At 47.6% G+C, this 19,395-nt stretch overlaps 1 protein-coding gene and 1 long non-coding RNA gene across 19 annotated transcripts in view; one reads left to right on the top strand and one right to left on the bottom strand.

The window, feature by feature from the left end:
• The first annotated feature begins 1,229 nt into the window (after positions 1 to 1,229).
• LOC125283194 (uncharacterized) lies at positions 1,230 to 19,217 on the top strand. The gene is made up of 3 exons (XR_007190871.2): positions 1,230 to 5,668; positions 8,482 to 8,672; positions 10,389 to 19,217. It is a non-coding gene; the product is annotated as an uncharacterized LOC125283194 (long non-coding RNA).
• Positions 13,791 to 19,395, bottom strand: part of EML4 (EMAP like 4) — a 212,908-nt gene continuing 207,303 nt past the window's right edge. For all 18 annotated transcript variants that reach the window (XM_057309381.1, XM_048222888.2, XM_048222886.2 and 15 more), the window contains 2 exons: positions 17,190 to 17,320; positions 13,791 to 16,511 (listed from right to left, as the gene is read on the bottom strand). In XM_057309381.1, coding sequence (XP_057165364.1) covers positions 16,038 to 16,511; positions 17,190 to 17,320 — 605 coding nt within the window. In that variant the 3' untranslated portion in view covers positions 13,791 to 16,037. The remainder of the gene's footprint in view (positions 16,512 to 17,189; positions 17,321 to 19,395) is intronic.

A 19,395-nucleotide genomic window follows, 5' to 3' on the forward strand; every position in this document is an offset into this window, starting at 1 on the left:
CGTTACCCTAAGAGGAGGTCCTGTGCCTGTTGAGTCATTCCCCTTCCCCACCCCACCTCTAGCCTTAGGCAACCACTGATCTCTGTAGATTTGTCTTTTCTGGACATTTCATGTAAATATAATCATTGATATGTGATCTTCTGTGACTGGCTTCTCTCTGTAATGAATTCGAGGTTTAGCCGTGTGGTAGCCTGTGTCAATACTTCATTACTTTTTATGGCTGAATAATATTTCATTGTATAGACCACATTTTGTTTATCCGTTCATCAGTTGATGGACATGTGGGTCATTTCCACATCTTGACTATGAATATGCTATTAATGCTTTAGTGGGCTTTGGTGTACAGGTTTTTGAATGGGCCTGTGTTTTCATTTCTCTTGAGGACATACCTAGGAATGAATTTCTGGGTCATAGAGTAACTTCGAGTTTAATTTCTTGAGGAGTTTGCCAGGCTTTCCAAATCAGCTTTACCATTCTACATTCCTGCCAGCAGTGCTAGTTGACTTTTGTTTTTGTTGTAGGTCCAGGAGCCACCCAAGGATCACACATCATATTTACTTGCCATGTCCTGTTAGCCTTTTTTTTATCCAGAATAGTCCCCAGTGTCCTTCATTGAAGAGTTTGAAGACTTTAGGGCAGTGTTTTGCAGAACATCCTTCAACTTGGATTTATGTTACCTGTCTCCTTATGATTGGATTGAGGTTAAACATTTTTGTCAGGAATTCTTCATATGATGTGGTATTCTCATTATATCAAGTGTTACTTGATACCAGTTTGTCCCATTATTGGCAATTTGAAGTTAGGGTAACTTTATTCAGCTGTTGTCTGCCAGATTTCTCCTTTACAAGATACCCTTGCCCCTTTGTAATTAATAAGTAATCTGTGGGGTGATATTTGGGAATATCCTGTCCTTAGCAGTTTTACACCCAGTGTAGGAGTCATTGGTGATTCTTGACTGAAGTGTTTATTACTAAGGTGGTTGTAAAAAAGCGATTCTCTTTTTCTGTCATTCCTTCTACGTTGTTGACGTTTCCCTGTGAAGATGAGCTCTCCTCTCCCCTGTCAGAAGTTTTAGTGTGATTTCCTCATTCAGTGTAATCACTGTCTCTGTCATTATTCATTCCAGTGCTTCAGTGCACCCCAAATTTGGCTTCTGTGCCCTATTGACATGCCCCGTCAGTTTGAGTATTTCTTTTTCTTTTTTTTTTTTAAAGATTTTATTTATTTATTTATTTGACAGAGATAGAGACAGCCAGCAAGAGAGGGAACACAAGCAGGGGGAGTGGGAGAGGAAGAAGCAGGCTCATAGCGGAGGACCCTGATGTGGGGCTCGATCCCAGAACGCCAGGATCACGCCCTGAGCCGAAGGCAGACGCTTAACCGCTGTGCCACCCAGGCGCCCCTGAGTATTTCTTTACTCTCTTTGCTTACCTTGTTTTTCTCTACCTTCATTTCTTCTGTTTACTTTCAGATGTGTTTTGTTTATATACATGGATACATTTTCCTTCTCTGCCTGTTTTATTTCTGCCTAAATGGTACTGTACATTCCTACTAGTCAGTTGTAGTTTAGAGATTGTTCTCTGCCTCATTTTTCTGAATCGTATTCCATCTTATGAATACACCAGAGTTTATTTAACTAGTCTCCTTTTGATGGGTATTTAGTCTTAAATGTTTTGCTTTTATAAGCACTGCTTTAATATATGATCTTTCCCTCACATCTTACATATTGTCGAATGTATTTGTAGGATAATTTCAGAAGTGAGGCCTGTAACCCAAAGGAGTGTGTGTTTCCAATTTTGACAGCTAGTCCCCAGTAATAGAGGCGGTGCCAACGTACATTCTAGCTCAGCTGTGACGAGGGTACCTGTTTCTCCTCCCTTTGCCAGCAAAATGCTCCATCAGACTTTTTTTTTTATCTTTGCCAATCAGGTAAGTGATAACAGTTCTCTGGGTTCACTTATCTTTCTAGGGGTATCTGGGTGGCTCAGTCGGTGAAGCGTCTGCCTTCAGCTCAGGTCTCCCTGCTCGGGCTCCCTGCTCAGTGGGGAGCCTGCTTCTCCCTCTCCTTCTGCCCCTCCCCCTGCTCTTACTCTTTCTCTCGTTCTCTCGCTCTCAAATAAATAAAATCTTTTTTTAAAAGATTGTCTTTCTACTGTAATTAGTGATATATTGAATATCTTTAATTTAATTTTATTTATTTATTTTTTAAAGATTTTATTTATTTGTTTGACAGAGAGACAGCCAGTGAGAGAGGGAGCACAAGCAGGGGGAGTGGGAGAGGAAGAAGCAGGCTCCCAGCGGAGGAGCCTGATGTGGGGCTCGATCCCAGAATGCCGGGGTCATGCCCTGAGCTGAAGGCAGACGCTTAAAGACTGAGCCACCCAGGCGGCCCTGAATATCTTTTATTTAAAATTTAATTTTTAAAATCCTTTCATTTTAAGATTTTTATTTTCCTTTTTTGTAAACTGTGTATTCATGTCCTTCACCGCTTATGTCTCGTTGCTCTTTGAGAATGCTGTCAGTGTCATTGGTCCATGTGGCTGGCTTCATCGGGAGTGGTCTCTGCTGACTCCTGTGTGAGCCAGATCTCTGATCGCAAGTCCCAGAGATGTATTAGAACCAGCCGGTGCAGAAAGAGGATTTTCCAGGACCCAAGCAGAGCTGGGCCTCCTAGGTCTTACTTATGGGACCAAGGTGGTTGACATTTCTGTCACCCTTTGGCTGTGCAGCTGTGTCATTCTCTGTTTCTCATTGTACATGGTAGGAAATGGTTGTCCAGTCACTGGAAACCAGCCTCAAATTTCAGGAGAAATCTTTGGCTCCTTTTGGGTCAGGTGTCCCTCATTGGGCAGTCAGCTGTTCGGTGCCAGGCCTTGGGGGCAGATGTGGAGAAGGAGCACAGGTTGTTGTGTGTGTCTGGTGTTGAGGTTTCCATTCCCCAAGTCGTCTTTTAGACTGTTCTTATGGTTGCAGGCCATGCAAACCTCTTATTTTCTGACCCCTTGACCTTCAGTAGCTAGAGGTTACACCAGGGGCGTGGTTCATTGTTTAGAAATTGTGATACTACCTGCTGTCAGCAATTAATACATGTATTTGACACCTTGCACATATTCTGGGTTGCATCACTTTTTTTTTTTTTTTTTTTTTTTAAAGATTTTATTTATTTATGTGACAGAGAGACAGCCAGCGAGAGAGGGAACACAGCAGGGGGAGTGGGAGAGGAAGAAGCAGGCTCCCAGCGGAGGAGCCCGATGTGGGACTCGATCCCGGAACGCCAGGATCACGCCCTGAGCCGAAGGCAGCCGCCTAACGACTGCGCCACCCAGGCATCCCTGCATCACTTTTTTTTTTTTTTAAGATTGACAATCATGGGGAGCAGCAGAGGGAGAGGGAGAAGCAGGCTCCCTGCTGGTCAGGGAGCCCCATGTGGAGGTCGGTCCCAGGACCCTGGGATCATGACCTGAGCCGAAGACAGTTGCTTAACTGAGCCGCCCAGGCGTCCCTGGGTTGCATCACTCTTCAGCATCCAAAACTGCCCATGTTGGGTGTGGTTGGGAAGTGGGGTCCTTTCCTCAGTGTTCTTCTTGTCAGGGTCACTGGCCGTCCTCCTTGGTTGTCTGGGGCTCCTCTGACCCACAGTTATCACGGAATTCCACTAATCCTCTGCTTCTACCTGCTGTTTGTGCCAGCGCACGTGCTCTTCGGTGCCACGGACCCAAAGATGAATCAGATCCTTTGTTTTTGTAAGCAAGCACTGTGATCGTATTTAAGGAAACACCTTAACATTTTTTAGGTCCTTTTCAGGGTCTCTCTCAGTGTCTTAGAGTTGATAAACCGTTACGACCAAGAAACTCTTTTGTTAGGAATTCTGCTGTTATCCCTCACCTGTCCCAGTCTGGGGGCTCCATGTGACTAGTGGGGTTTGGTGCTCTCGGACAGGCTGCCCCTGGGTGGGTGCGGGTGGGGGGACCCTGGCTGTGGCTTCTGTTCTGGGAAACTTCTTGCTCTTTGGCCATAGTAGGTCACGCATGCTGTTGTGAAGGCGTCAACTGACCCTTGCTCTTGTTACATGAAGTGAGCAACTGGGATGGCTGAGCCACCTCCCAAGGTGGGGACAGGAGTGGGATGGGTCATTTCCCTTTTCTGCCATTGGCTGCTGTCATTTACAGAAGCTTGAATCGGGAACCTGACCTTTGTGTGGTTCCCGGATGCATGGGGCGCCGTGCTGCGTCAGGACGTGTTGGGTGGGCGGATGCTGCTTTTGTTCAGGGTCTGGAGTCGGTTAGAATGAATTTCCAAGGGAATTGTTGCAAATACTAATGGAAACAGGGCAAGCAGAGTGGCTGGGAATGGCATTCCTTTAGATAATGTTTTTTTCTTTTTTTTCCCCTCAAGTTCTGACAATGCCCTCCTGGGACATCGTGCCTTCCCTTGTCCATGACCTTGTCCATGACCTTGCGCTTTGTCATGGTTACGTCAGTGTACCTCAAGGCCAAAGCACTGGCCCTTTACGCTGCCCAACATGCGCAAGCTAGGTCGGCCAAGTATAAATGTCACGTTCTGGTGGAAGTCGGCTGATGCTGCCCCAGGCTGTAGCAGGCGGTGGGGTCGCCTCCCTGTCAGCAGTGGAAAAGGGCCTGGGCATGGCCATCAAGTATAGCTGACAGAATCAGGGAGCTGGGTTTTCGAAGGCAGACAAGGGGAGGTTGAGGCTGGGACCCGCTGAAATGCAGGCAGCTCAGTGATAGGAGTGTTTCCTAAGGCACCTCTGCACAGGAGGGCCACACCAGGACTCCTAAATGTCTCAGCATGTCTCTGGAGTGGGGAGATGTGCGAGGAGGGCAGGAGGCAGAAGTAGAGCACGGGGCGGCGGCCGGGGGAAGGGGGCGGTGGGCTGGACAGGGGTCTGCTGTTCCCAGCATTTGTGGGAAAAGCCAAGAAAGGAGGTGGCTTGGTTGCTCAGCTCAGCCCGAGCCCCTCTCCTTAGGCCCTGGCACAGGTTATGGAATTGCCTTGCCATCGGAGAGGGTGGGGGAAAGATGGAGGAAGTTCCAGAATCAGTTAATACCTGTCAGGCTCCAAGCCCATCTCCTACTCCCCCATAGCTCTCCCCTGCTTTGGCCACAAAACCTCCGTGTTAGCAGATTAATTTGAAAATTGAGTTGCAGCTGGATGAGTTGATGTCAACTTCAAAGTTCACTGGTGTTTAATTAAAGCCATCCAGAGACTAAACCCGCTCCCAGGAAATTATTCTGACCGAATAATTAAAGAGAATAAAGGTTAGATTTGTGTTTCTGGCTGAGTCTGTGTTGCGTTCGGCATCTCCAAAACACGAATCCTATTAACCTTTCGTGAACCAACATTAAATTGCTTTCAATTAGTTGTCATTCTAACTAGAGTCACACAGAAGAGCCTTTGTTTATACTTGGTGTCTGTTCCCTTTTCTCCTCTGGAATTATGTCCTCCTGAAGAAACAGTCATTTGGAAAACCGGTTTGTAACTTTGTGTCTGCCCAACCCTCCTTCAGTCAGGACCTACTGAGTGAACGTCAGGGAAACGAAGCTTGAGTCTGGTGCCTTAGACCACTCGGCCATCCTGACACCCCTGAGTGAACGTCAGGAAGGATCGTGCGGGGGGAGGCAGGCCACGGCTGCAGCCGAGGGCTGGGGTAAGTCTTCACTGCCGGGGCTGGGTTGAGGTGTGTAACATGCAGAAATGTGTCCTGGGACGGTGGGAGCCAAAGTTAAGGAATGGTGAGGTGGCCCGTCCAGCCTGGGCCGGCTTGGGCAGGCCTCGGGGAGGTCTTGGAAAGTCAGGTGAGATACGGTCTTCCCAGGAGGCCTTGTGGGTTGGGAGGGGAGGGTGCTGCCATTAAAACCAGAAGGGGCGGCCTGACTCCGCTCGTGAGGACAGCTGTGCCTTAGGCTTTGTACCCAACAGCCGCGCAGGCCTGGGGTTTCTTGGTGCTGCCAGCCAACCCCACCACTGCTGAGAAGGCTCTGAAAGTCTTGTTTCTTGTTTTCTTTCCTGATTCCCTCGCTCCCTGGGCTGTCTCTAGCTCCTCACGAGTTTTATGTTTGTTTGTTTGTTTTTTTTTATTAAAGATTTTATTTTTTGAGAGAGCACAAGCAGGGGGAGTGGCAGGCAGAGGGAGAAGCAGGCTCCCCACCGAGCAGGGAGCCTGACTCAGGGCTTGATCCCAGGACCCTGGGATTGTGGCCTGAGCTGAAGGCAGATGCTTAACTGACTGAGCCTCCCAGGTGTCCCTGACTTGTATGTTCTTCACCTTATGGCCTATCAGGTGTCCTGTTGTCCTTTCCCACAAGGCTTTTCTGTGAGCAGATCTGGGGTTATCTGAGGACAGGCACGCTATCTCCCTGTCAGACTGGGGACTTGCCCCACTGTCACCATGAGGAACCCTCAGCACAGACTGTTCTTTGTCTGACTGCTCTGTGCCAGGTGCTATGTTGGGCAGGAGAGACCGGAGAGAGGTGACATTGTCTCTGGCCTCCAGAGCTCCCAGAATGATGAGCCCAACCAAAGTGCAACACAACTGTCTAGAGGCAGAGCCAGGGCCCAGGAGGGTGAGGGGAGGGAGCAATGTTTAAAATCATAGTGCACGCCTGGATGCTTTCCAGGAGAACACGGTGGGGAGGTGCATTTGGCCTGAGGGAAGAGCATCCTGGATGTGCGTGAGGAGGTGGGAGAGGAATGGCAGGACTCATGACTAAAGAGGGAGGCTCAGGCCAGGTCATGAACAACATACGTGTGTGTGTGTGTGTGTGTGTGTGTGTGTGTGTGATTCCAGTGATGACTCAGCTTGGCTTCTGGGTGAGTGAAGGTATAAGACTGGGGATAAACAGAGCAGGCCATGTTTTGTTGGGGAAAAATGGATTGTCCATGAGGCTTCTAGGTAAAGAATTCTGGTAGGCAGTTGGGTCTGGAGGCATAAATTAGAGAGTGAGCAGGATTCAGGGGCAGTGGAAAGCATGGTGTCTGCTCCACTGCCGGGGAGTCTACGTGAGTGAGGAGACAATGGGGGAAACACCCCTATTTCCAGAGTGGGTGTGGAGGGAAGGAGCCCGTGATGGCTCATAGGGGCATAAGAGCAGGGGGAACACAGTGTTCCATGGAAGAAGCCAGACACAACAGAACATTCCATGTGTGTAAAAGTTGAAACCAGGCAAAACTAATCCATGGTGACAGGGGTCAGAGTAGAGGTTAGCCTTGTCAGGGAGTACTGACAGGAGGAGGGGTCACAAGGCCAACTCAGGTGTTGGGACTGTTCTAGGTCTTCATCTGGGTGGGTCATACGTACGTGTGCGTGGATACAGATGCGCTAAGGTTTGCGCAGTGTATCGTAAGTTACGCCTAAACAGCAATTTTTTTTTTTTTTTTTTTTAAGAGTGAGAGCGTGTGTGCGTGTGCTCGCACGTGAGGGGGGAGGTGGGCAGGGGCAGAGGGAGAGGGAGAATCGTAAGCAGACTCCACGCGCAGCATGGAGCCCAACTCGGGGCTCGATTTCACAAACCTGAGATCGTGACCTGAGCTGAAAACAGGAGCTTAACCTGCCGCCCCACCCAGGCGTCCCACCCAACCAAGCTTTAAAAAATAGGAAAGAAGATGGATGTGGAGGGGAGGAAAGATCACTTTTTTCCATTCTTCTGACTTGGCTGAGACCCCTGAATAAAAGAAAGCCTCTTAGGGGAGAGCAAATGACTTTCAGGGAAGATGAAGGGGCCCTTAGAAAAACGGATGGGGGTATGACAGTTTGTGACAAAGTGTGTCAGGAAGTGGCATCCATTTCTAGTCTCCTCTCCTGTGATGGTCGTCAGTCTGCCCTGGCTGAAGACACTCCCGGGGGGGGTGGTCTGTGTTCCCGGTGGAGCGGCCGTCTGTGGGCAGGTACGGGGGCTCCGAGAAAGGCTCTCTGTGCACCCAGCTTCCCTCCGACCCCTCGTACCAGAGTGGCACGTGTTTGGGTGGCGTGCTCTGCTGCACGTCAGAAGGAAGAGGGAAGGAAGGAGGGAGGGAGGGAGGAGGGAAGCCAGAAGCCTGGAGCCGGTGGTGTCAGCAGAGGACGATGTTCAGGGAGGAGTGATGGCCCGTGTCGCTCACACCACAGGCTGGCTCTGTGGTGTGGCACGGGGATGGCCGTGTCCTCGGAGGCTGCCCTGGCAGTCCTCCTGTGTTCACCAGTGTGTGTCCCTCACACCGTGGAATGAGGGGCAGAGAACAGACCCTGACATTGACTCAACAGGGAGGAGTGAAGAGCCGCGGCTCAGAGCCGTACCTGAGAAAGGTCTGTGCTTTGTCCGTAGCTGTCCCCGGGGAAACCGGCCACGTCTGCGCTTTCCTGACTGCCCTCCCCGACAAATCCCTGTGTTTAAATTTGATAATGCTTAATTTAAAAAGGTGATTAATTACTGTGATTTAATTTAAAAGAACTTTCTTCTGTTTTCATGTGTGGGTTTCCCATAGAAACCACTTCAGCGGCGGTGGCCCTCCGTTATGAGCAGAGCCATCTGCAGGCTTCCCTCGCTTTCCTGGCAATCTGTCGTGCTGCTCGTCGCCTCCAGTGCAAACACGGATGATTGTGGTGATGGCTCCAGCCAGTCCTCTGGAGAGTCCGGCCGCCGGCGCTGTTACAGCTGGTCCCCCAGCAGGTGCAGGTAGGGGCAGAGCCGGAGCTCGCCAGGGAGCGCCTCCCCTGGGACTCAGGCGCTCCGGGTGGGCAAGGCCCTACCCTCTCCGTGCAGCCCGAGAGCCGGGAGGCGGGCGGGAAGGGGGCGGCACGGGGAGACCTACACTCAACCTGAGCCCACCATAAAAATGGCTTTCTTGTCACAGCTTCGTTTTTTTTTGTTTTTTTTGTTTTTTTTCTTCAAATTCCTTCCTTGCCTCCAAGGAAGGGCTGACCCAGTGTGCCATGGGGATGGGATTGGATCTTCCCGATGCTCCAGGGTCCCATGAGGCCTGTGTCTTAACACATTCTTCCAGGAGAGAGGGGGGCTCCTGGCTCAACTCAGAATGAATTCATCTTCTAAATGGAAATGTCAAAGCCTGGCAAACATTCCTGCTAATGATTCTGGCGATGAGGTATTGGTGGGCAGCAAATCGTGGGCCTCGTGAAAATGGATCTTGCCGCCGAAGCCGGGGCCTGTCACTCTCAAGGGAGAAAGTCTGATAACCTAATCTCCGTTCTGCCTCGGGCCGGCTAAGCAGCGGAATTCTTTCTCTTGTCATTAGTTCTGAGTAGGGAAGGTGATTCAGTCCAAGCCCCCGAGGGTTTCAGGAGAGGGTTTCCAAGAAAGGGAGTTTCCACATAAGTCAGAAGGAAGCCAGCCAGGAACAAGGAGGAGGCAGGGGGTGCAGGATGACCCAGCAAAGGGGGAGGACCCCCGAGGGCCATCTGGCCCGCGGCGTGTGTCCTCGGAGGGGCGCTCCAGCAGGTGAAGCCTCAGCGTCGTCCCAGAATCTAAGCCTGGGGTCCCCCCCAGGAATGCTCCCGCACCCCGCCCCGTGGGAGCAGGGGCGGCCCCGCGTGGAGAGCGGTTGGACGAGCGGCAAGGTTTTACGTGACCTGTAGGCGGAGCAGCTCAAGGGCACAGGGCAGGAGTTTCCCGGAGAGATTGTTGCATTAAGGCCCGTTTTCCTCCACATTCCCTTCAGAAGCATCGAGGGAAGGTCAGGTTCCTACATCCTTATTTTTAAACTTTGTATTTTGAAATAGGTAGACTCACAGCAGGTTTCAGGCATAGGACAGAGTCCGGTGAGCCCTGCCCTCAGTGTCGCCGGGGGGTGAGGTGGGAGAGAACTTGTACCCGCCGCGACAGGAACAGGTGTGCCGCGCGACCCGCACTGTAGACCCGGTGCGCTCTGCGCGGGTGTCGGTGCTCGCGTGTGTGATCACCGGCCCCACCCACGTGCCTGCGGACTGTGTGTCCCCCCACCTCCCTTCTGCCCTGTCCCCTGGCAGTCGCTAATCCGTCCTCTATAGTTGGGTCATTTCAAGAACGTTATATAAATGGAAATATAGTTGTAAGCTTTCAAGACTGGCTTTTTTCTCTGTGTATAATGAGTGCCCTTATGCTCCATCTGAATTTTCACGTGTCAGTAGTTCTTTTTTAGTGTTCTGTTACAGGGTTTCCACATCATTTATTAAACATAAAAATTTAACCTTTTGGATGTTGTTATAGAATTAAGCAATGGATGGGTGGTTTCCGTAGATGACCAATCCAAGATTCCTTAGTGAGGATATTTACTTTTCACATTTCAAATCATAGACTACTTACAGCATGTAGTTCATTCTCTAATTTTGGGGGGAACCTGTCTTTGCCATATATCAGTTCTAGACCATACAAGGCCTGTCTTTACAACCTTCCTAGGTCACGTGCACCGTTGAGGGCAGGGCTGTGTCTGTCTCGTCGTGGGATTCCCCGCTGAGCCCAGCACAGCTCCCCGCCCGTCGCAGCCCGGGAGCACACCCCTGCTGTGTGGACGACTCCCTTGGCCCCAGTCCCATACGTGCACCCTGGGAGTCAGGCGACCGCGTGGAGGGTGCTGGCCCCGCAGTACGTAGTTGCAGCAGAGACTGACGTCTATACAAGGAAGGGGACCTGGCTTCTCCGGACTCCCGGCTTACAGTTCTGTTCATGGAACTAGTGTTCTGCAGCTGACACGGTAAGAGAATGCCAGCTTCCGGTCTCCCCGCTCCGACCAGGTTTCCAAGTCAGCCCCACCGAGTGGGGACTGAAGGGGCGTCGCTGGGCAGGGGCAGGCTCCAGGCCCTTTCCCAGGATGCGCTCTGGCTCGGTGGCTACGTGAACGTCAAGAACGACACAGGATGACCAGGTATGAAGGCTTTGCTTTTTGCTGAACAGGTGGTTTTTCCTACCTGAGGCCATTTCTTCTACCCCTGCCCCGTTTTCGGTTCCTTTAGTGAGATCTGGTGAAAGTAAACTGCCAGGAGTTGAAACCTGCCTCTGGAGCCGATTCTGTGTAATCCCACTGAGCTGTGTAGCCATCAGCACCGCAATTATGCGCATTCATCTCGGTCGATGGGTGGCTCCCGAGGAAAATCTATTTTCAGGACATGTTTACATGGCCGAGGGAGAGGAGGTGCAAGATCAAAGCCCTCTGGCTGAGCACGGGGCTGGCAGGGCCTCCAGGCTTGCTTGTGGTGAGAAGTGTGGGATGGGGAATGAGGACAAAGTGGAGAGTGCTCTTGGCTAATGACAGAAAGAAGTTCTTCAGCGTAATGGAAATTGCTCAAAGGTTGGAAAACGAGGGAGCAGCGTCTCCACACAAACGGGTTTAAACTGAACATTAGGGACTGAGGACACATGTGCCTGGCTGTGGCTGAAGAAGCCGGGAAGAGCAGGCAGTTGCTGGCAGCAGGTGCCACAGGATGGTGTAAGGGCCTGGAAGCTTCTCGGCCCTCTGCTCTGGTTGCGGGGGTGGCAGGAGAGGGGACTTGTGCATGAGGACGGTCCCTTCAGCTTTGTGCCTCTGTTCAGAGCCCAGCGCGGCCTTTTTCAGGTCGAGTCGCTTTGTAGCTTTTCCTTACGCGGCTCTTCAGCACTTCAGCTCGTTTAACCTAGTTCATTCCTTGTAGTAGGCAGGACTGACCCCTCCGCGGTACTCTAGCAGTGGGGCACGGGGCAGCCGCAGGGACTCGAGGGGCAGGAGGACCTGGCCTCCAGTCTCGGCTCAGCCTCTTCCTAGTGGTGTGACCCGACTTCTCTGTTCCTCAAGTTGCCTTGTGCGTAAAATGGAGAGAGTCAAATTTAGGATTGCTGGAAGAACCGAACGAGTTAGCATACAGGAAGCTGGGTGACGTGAAGGACTAGCTCTTACTGTTGAACGGCAGCTGGGTGTGCGGGGGTGCCGTTTTAGCCGTGGAGCACTTGTGTTTTGTTTTCGCCCATCTCGTGTCTTTGTCCACATACAGTGTTACCAGTTTCTCTGCCAGATTTCTGGATTGGCTAAAGCAGAAAACAAAACCCAACAGAAATGTATTCAGTTCAGGAAGCCATGGTCTCTGGAGAATGTCACCCATGGACACAGAAATGAAACAGGCTGACATTTTCAGAGGAGTCAGTGACACTTTTTTTTTTCCGTTTGGGATTATTTCTCTTTATTCCTTTGCCTTCTTTATATTAGAGCATTGTTATTGTAGGGACTTATTAATGACCGTAGAGTAGAAATTCAGGTTTTCTTTGGAAAAGGTGAGCCGATTAGCAGAACATTTAACACGATCTGAGACCCTGTGAGGAGAGCAAGAACTGCCTCTTTACAAAGGGTTACATCTATTTTTTGGTAAAAAGGCCTGGAGACCTTTCCGTGGTCCTTGAGGACTGCAGTCCTGGGGTCCAGGCAGAGGCTCCTCCGGCAGCACCTGCTTCCGTGCTGGGGACAGAGGTGCAGTGTCACTGTGGGTGGCGTCTCGCCCCACCCCTCCTGGAATAGAGATGGAGGTGGACACAGGCCCTCTTGTTTCCCTAGCTCCTTTCCAGATTCTCCGTGAATATTTACCCTCATTTTTTCCTCCTTCCTCCCCATTTCTAAAGCAGGTCTTTCTCAGGGCACCTGGGTGGCTTAGTCAGTTACGCGTCCAGTTCTTGATTTCGGCTCAAGCATGATCTTTGGGTGCTGAGATCGGGCCCCATGTCGGGCTCTGCGCTGGGCAGGAAGCCTGCTTGAGATTCTGTCCCTTTCTCCCCTGTGGCACTCCTCCAGTCTTTCTCCTAGTATGGGTGGCAGAAGCATAAGCTTTGAAGTTACAAAACATGACATCCTGGCATGACCGTTATCTAAGTAAAGGAACATGAGCCACTGGTTAACCCCCCCCCATCCCATTGCCTACAGGGTAGCGCTCCCCCAGCACCACACAAAGGCCGGGGCTGTTGGAGGCGTGCTTGGCCACACAGGTGCTCCTCCGTTGGCTGCTCTTCTTGGCCCAGGTCCTCCCTAACTGCTCTTGAAGCCTGTCATCTTTGTCCTAAAAACATGTTCTTAAACTCACTCCCTTCATTTCAGTTCCAGCTTTAAGCTGGAAACCTAGTTCCTTCTAGAAGTTATACCAAACATATCGGTGTGTTTAAAATCGATTTCATCATTTCCCCTTTCTGGATCTTTTTTATTGAGAGGAAAAATCACTTTGTCCATTGGGTTTGTTCTGACGCCTGTCAAGCCATTTTGTCTCTGAATTGGTAGAAGAGAAATTCCTGCCCCAGGGTAGCCTCTCAGGGGTTAGTGTAGGAGGGGCTGGGAACATATGTTCATAGTCACCAAGGATGAATAAGGTAACGATGAAAAAACCCCATCATTTCCATGCTTTTAAAACTAAGCAATGTATGGAATGCTCCCAAACTGATTTTTCAGAAAGAAAAATTCGTAGCAGCCCATTTATGGTTGTCGCGCAGAGGCTGTGTCCCTATGCACCGCGGGAGAGACGGAGGAAGCCGGGCGTGCGGGGCCCTGCTGAGGGACAGGACCTCACAAAGGCAGACAGCGCGGAGGCAGCGACAGGAGTCGGTCAGGCAGGTAACCAGGATCGCCAGGATTATCCAATGTTAAACATTAGAGAAAAAGTGTAGACATGACATTAAAATGAAGCTATTCCCCTAGTAAGTGGAAGCACACATCAGAAGTCATTTCCTCGAACATTATGAGGTGGAGCTCATTCCGACCAGAACGGGGGGCTCCCCAGCGGCAGCCAGCTGATTGATAACTGGACAGTCGTGGAAACGAGCAGTATAAATGAAGTAAGAGTCAAAAACACCTGGAACATTTTGATCATTTTATTTTATAATCTTCAAAATTTTCTGCCATGAGACAGGAATGCATGATAGAAATGGCTCAACATCTTCACATGAAACACTTGGATTCATTTTCATTCACAAGTTTTTCTAAAAACATCTACAATTTCATAATCCCACCCACTTGCAACCATTATCACAGATTTAATTGACCATTAAACAGTAGTTGCCAGCGCTAGAGCCGGAACGCTTTCTGCGCGTTAGTAGTGTCTTTTGAAACTACCACCCAAGTATCACGATTATAAATCTCATTGTACACAGCAACCCCAAAGGTGACTGGTGTCCCCGCATAAACTCCCTGCTTATCATGGAGAGCTGTAGCGCCCAGGTACTTAGAGAAATGCTTTTTCTTCTGGAACTACTTGTTCATCTCAGTATTTTTCTCGCAGGGAATAGCACATGCTGCCCTGATGATTTAATTACACTGCTAACAGGCAAGTACATATGCCTGATAATTATGTATAGAACATACTGAAAAAAGATGATGGATTGCTTGGAAGCTATAGCTCTTCTTTTGAAGAGAACTACTTTGAGGTTTTTTTTGAACTGTAAACAAAAGGAAAGAGATATACATGGACATATACCTATACACATAGAGATATACACTGAGTATTTTCAATGTGGCGTATATCTTCCTATATAGATACACACGAACAGAGTGTCTACACTCACCCCTTCACACATACCCACACCCTTACATACAGCATGTGAATATAAATGTGAGTGTCCTTGGGAGTTCACTGGAGTTTGTACATTAATTACCAAATGATGATGAGATACCTGATTTGTATTACTCCTGAGAAGATACTAGAAGGGAATGACAGTTCTGATGCACTTTGGAATGGCACAATCACGTAAACACTTGCATACTTAAGACTTCTGAACTCATTCAAAGTTTCTAAACATGATCTAACAAAAAAAAATTCAGCAAGTTAAAAAATAAATCACAACAAAGTTTTTTTTATAATCAATGTATAAACAAACAAACATATAGGAAATGCGTATTTGTCAGTAATTATAGTAGGAAACGTACTTAAGAAAAACAGTCATCTGACAAAAAACTATCCAATGCATAATACATGCATTGCCCCAAATAGCAGAGGACAGCCACATCAGAACTGCAAGGCTTACAGCAACTCTACCAGAGAAAAATTACCATATATAGCAAGTCTGTTAAGTATGCAATTTATAAAAAAATTACTGTGACTGTTATTCATACTTATAAAAAAGAATTTGTAATTTTCAGAGTCTTATCCCTCAATATAATCTGTATAAAAATTAAACCAATGAATTTCAAGCACCAATTCAAACTTACTGTATATTTCTCCTGTTATCAAAGGAACAAATTATGAAGAAGGCTAAGCTAAAATTAGCCAAGTAATTCTTACAGTTTAGTTTTATAGGCATGCGGTTTTTCTTCTTCCATTCACCTGAATGCCAAACAATGTTTCGGCCAATAAAGGAATCCTTGGAGGAATCCATTATTTCTGAGTATTAATGGTTTAATATACATTAAAAGCTCTTTAACAAACCACTGCTTTCTTAGTTCTAAAACAGATTTGCACACAAGAAACGAAGGGACTGTTCCTCAGACGACCTAGAAAAGGCAGCACCAGACAGCGGACTAGCACATCTGGACATCTAGCGGTCGTGGAAGGGACCGGTGCTGGGACTCAAGGCAACGCCACTGCACGTGGCAATACTGAAGTTTTTAACTAAAAAATTTCCACTAGACATTTGAGGTGGGAGGATAGCTCAGTAAGACAGCATTGGGGGGTGGTGGTGGTGTTTTCTTCTGATTTTTCTGCGTCAGGGGAAAAAAAAAAAAAAGCACAGTCTCAGCCAGTAGATGAGTAACAGTGTTTGTGATGCCTCGGGTTGTTCCTGAAGAAAACTTGTTCAGATTCTAAATCCATTCAACTGCTGTTTTTTGTTTCCAGTATTTACATCATACCACTTACATACACGGTAATTTCTGAGAATGTTTCAGTCTTTCCTGCTATTGAAAGTTTGGTTAATTTTCAACACACACCAAACCGAACCTTCAGGTCGGCCGCACTTGAGAGACTGCAGGTAAGACTACTGAAAACATCGTGTGGAAACCCAGCTCTCCACCCAGAGTGATCTCCATCACTCCCCGGCCTGTTACCTGAACTCTGTCACAAGATCCCATGCAGCTGAAGGAGGAGAGAGAGTCTCACTGAAGTCCTGGTGTTAAGACAGGGGTGAGGGGTCTTGCTGGTCCTCACTAAGAGGGGCTTCACTCTGCTCCTTGCTTATCTCATTGGATGGCTCCTCATACATAGGCTCACCGAGGTCTTCACTGCCCCCTTCACTCTGCTCCTCGATGTGGTCCTCACTGGGCTCCATACTCTGTTCCAGGCTGTTCTCCAGAAGTGTGGGAGAATTGCTTATTCTGCTTTCTTCTTCAGCTGTCTCATTTAAGGGCTGGGAAGGAGGTGGTGTGGGAGTATCAGACTGCATGACACTTTCGATAGAAGAGATGGGGGCTTTGGTTAGAGTACCATCAGCTACACTCTCATTTGGAGGCAAAGATAACTTTTCTACAAGTTTCCACTGAATGATGCTCATGTCTTTTCCACCGGTTGAAATCAGGTGACTGTCATTGTGAGTAAAACTGACATTGGTGACATGGCTGCTGTGGGCACTGTACTTGTGACTGGGAGCCTGGAAGAAACAAATCAGACAGAAAATTAAACTCATTCTCTACCTGCCTGCTTACAGCAATGGAAGCGACTAGGTAAGGGAGATAATTCAAATCACAGCCGGAGTCAGCAAATCTGAGGAACGGAGCTAGCAGTAATTTCCTTTTAATACCTATTTCTATGGGAGAAACAAAACAGAGTAATTGGACATACACCCATACAGTCAGACCATGTATTTAAAAAAATAACGTAATAAATAGTCTCTTCTGGATGTCAGTTTTGTATACTTGTCAGAGCTTAGTAACTATTCTGCTGAGACGGCCAGGGGAGAGTGTACTAGGCAGGCAGGACTGGAGGTGATTTAGGAAATGACTCCAGGAGCTTTGTAATATTGATTGTATGTATAACAAAATATCTTCGTAGGTTCAGGAGACATTTAAATATCTGCTAAAAAAAAATTACTGATAAACCGACATGAATAAAACATTGCTGTCTCCTGTAACAGTCTTCTTCTTGACCTTAATGGTGAAGGAGTAAACGAGCAGTGCTGGCCTGGATGCTTATGGGTGGCGCTGGGCCCCCCGCCGGGCCCCACAGCTTCCCAGGCAGTGAGGAGTAACTCTACACATCTCATCATCCACACACAAATACCCCCAGACAAAAGGCCCTACAACACTAGTTTTTATTAAATTAATTTTACCTTTGCTTTGGAGCAGGGATACTGAAACAGATGAACTTTGCAAAAGTCATCAGCAACAGCGATCACCTTCCTGTTGTGGGATCGCACCAGTGCATTGATATCGGTCCCGTCGGATCCTTCTGGCCAGACGCCTTTGATATGGAAACAAAGGTGTAGAAAAATTAGTCTAAAATATAACTGTGATGCCACATGGGTTTTAGAATCTTATTTATTTTCATTTGTGTTCAAACTTCGCTGCCGACATTTCCCTTACAAATTTCTTAGTGGCTCAACACTTCAAAGGATGAAGTTTTACCCCAAATCTAATAAAATTCAGTGAAAATAGCCTCAAGATGGAAAATTTAAAGATACAAAAGTACTCACTAGTAACCAGCAGGTGGCGCTAACAAATAGTTTTGGCTTAATTCACCTCAGCAAATAAGCTCTTCCTTTTTAAAGTTTCTAGTTGGGAGGGGAAATTCTGTTATTTGTAGAGCAAGCTGCAGAAAAACAAAGCTACAGCTCTCGTTCTTCAAAGTAGACTCTGGGGAAGCTATGTAAAACGTACACACTCTTTGCTGTTCTCTTCAGGCAGGCACATCCAAGATTCTCTCTTACCTTAATGGAAATGCATAGGCCATCCACTAGTCTACCATGCTATCCCACAGAATTTTCATCGAACTATTATTTATGTCGAGGGATATAACAAATTTAATTATTCTGAATCATTATGAGGCACTGTGATCATGTTCAACGTAATTAGCACAAAACCCGATTAAGACCAGATGGAAATTACGGAATACAGAAGGGCTGAGATGCTAGCCTCCTGTGGTTCAGTGCTATTCCAGAGAACAAAGAAGTTTTTGGTAAATTCGCTAAAACAAGTCAAAACACTTTTTAACTGACCTCTCTTAAGTAAATATTACCGGCAGTTATTAGCTATTGTTTCAGTTTCAACCAGAATAATGAAATTGTATACGGGCGAGTCAGAGTTATTTTCTTTTTAATTTCTTCATAGCCCAGTACTCTCCTCCATCTCTATAGCAGTTGTGTTTAGCACAGGGACCTATAATGGATTATTTTTCTAATGTACACAGCATAGAGAACTGTTCTGATCTACGATCAGACTGGAGGAGAGAGCCCCACTGTCAGAAGGCAGAGATGTTGTTAAATGGAAAGTATTAATATTCTGGACACTGCTTTAAGTATTGATGTCCCCCCTCACATCCAAACTACTGAGTAGAACATCTCTTTTTAGTTCTTTGCAGACAAGGCTTTATTATCTTAACTTTTCCATTTGTCTTGTAACTTTTTCAGAAGGATATCCCCAGACTGGGAAAGGCTTAGAAAACTGCCACAGGAAAGACTGAGAAATATCTAAAACCTCAGATTAGGAATGATTCCCGAATTTTAAATAATGTCTACTGAAAATGCCTTTCTATTTCAACAAATGGTGCTGGGACACCTGGACATTCACATGTGAGAGCGTAAGAACTGCTGACAAGGATGTGGGAAACGGAACCCCCATACGTCACTGGTGGGAATATAAATGGTGCAGCCACTTTGGAAAACAGGCTGGCAGTTCTTCGAAAGGTGAAACACAGGGTTACCACTGGACTCTGGAATTCCACTCCTAGGTATATTTCAAGGGAAATGAAAACCTGTCTATACAAAAACTTGCACACGCTTGTGCCCAGCAGCATTATTTATACCTGTGGAAAAGCAGAAACCACCCCAGTGCCGGTCAGCTGATAGCGCTGGCACATGGTACGGCGTGGATGAGTCTTGAAAACCTTTTTACATGAAAGTCCAGAATAAGCAGGTTATTAGAGAAAGAAAGTAGATTAGTGGCTGGTGGGTGCAGAGGGAGGGAGGGGTGGGGAGTGACTGCTAATTGGGTAGGTGATTTATTAGGGTGATGAAAATGTTCTCAAATTAGTGATGATGGCCACACTACAGTTCTGAAACCACTGTGTTGTACTTTTTAAGTAGGTGAATTATGTAGTATGCTCAATAAAGCTATTTTTGAAATGCCTTTACAAATTAAAATACTTGTTTTCACTTGAAGGAAAAAAATGGGAAGGCAGTCTGCTATTATGTATATTTCTTTCAAGTGTCGTTCGTACTTACTGAGGACCAAAAATCTGCTGGATTCTGCAGAGAACTTCACATTGGTTCGATCCTAATACACTTAATTTCTCTGAATCTGGCATTAATAGTGATAGCA

The sequence above is a fragment of the Ursus arctos genome, unplaced genomic scaffold (assembly GCF_023065955.2).
Source record: "Ursus arctos isolate Adak ecotype North America unplaced genomic scaffold, UrsArc2.0 scaffold_8, whole genome shotgun sequence".
In the NCBI taxonomy this organism is placed as follows: Eukaryota; Metazoa; Chordata; class Mammalia; order Carnivora; family Ursidae; genus Ursus; species Ursus arctos.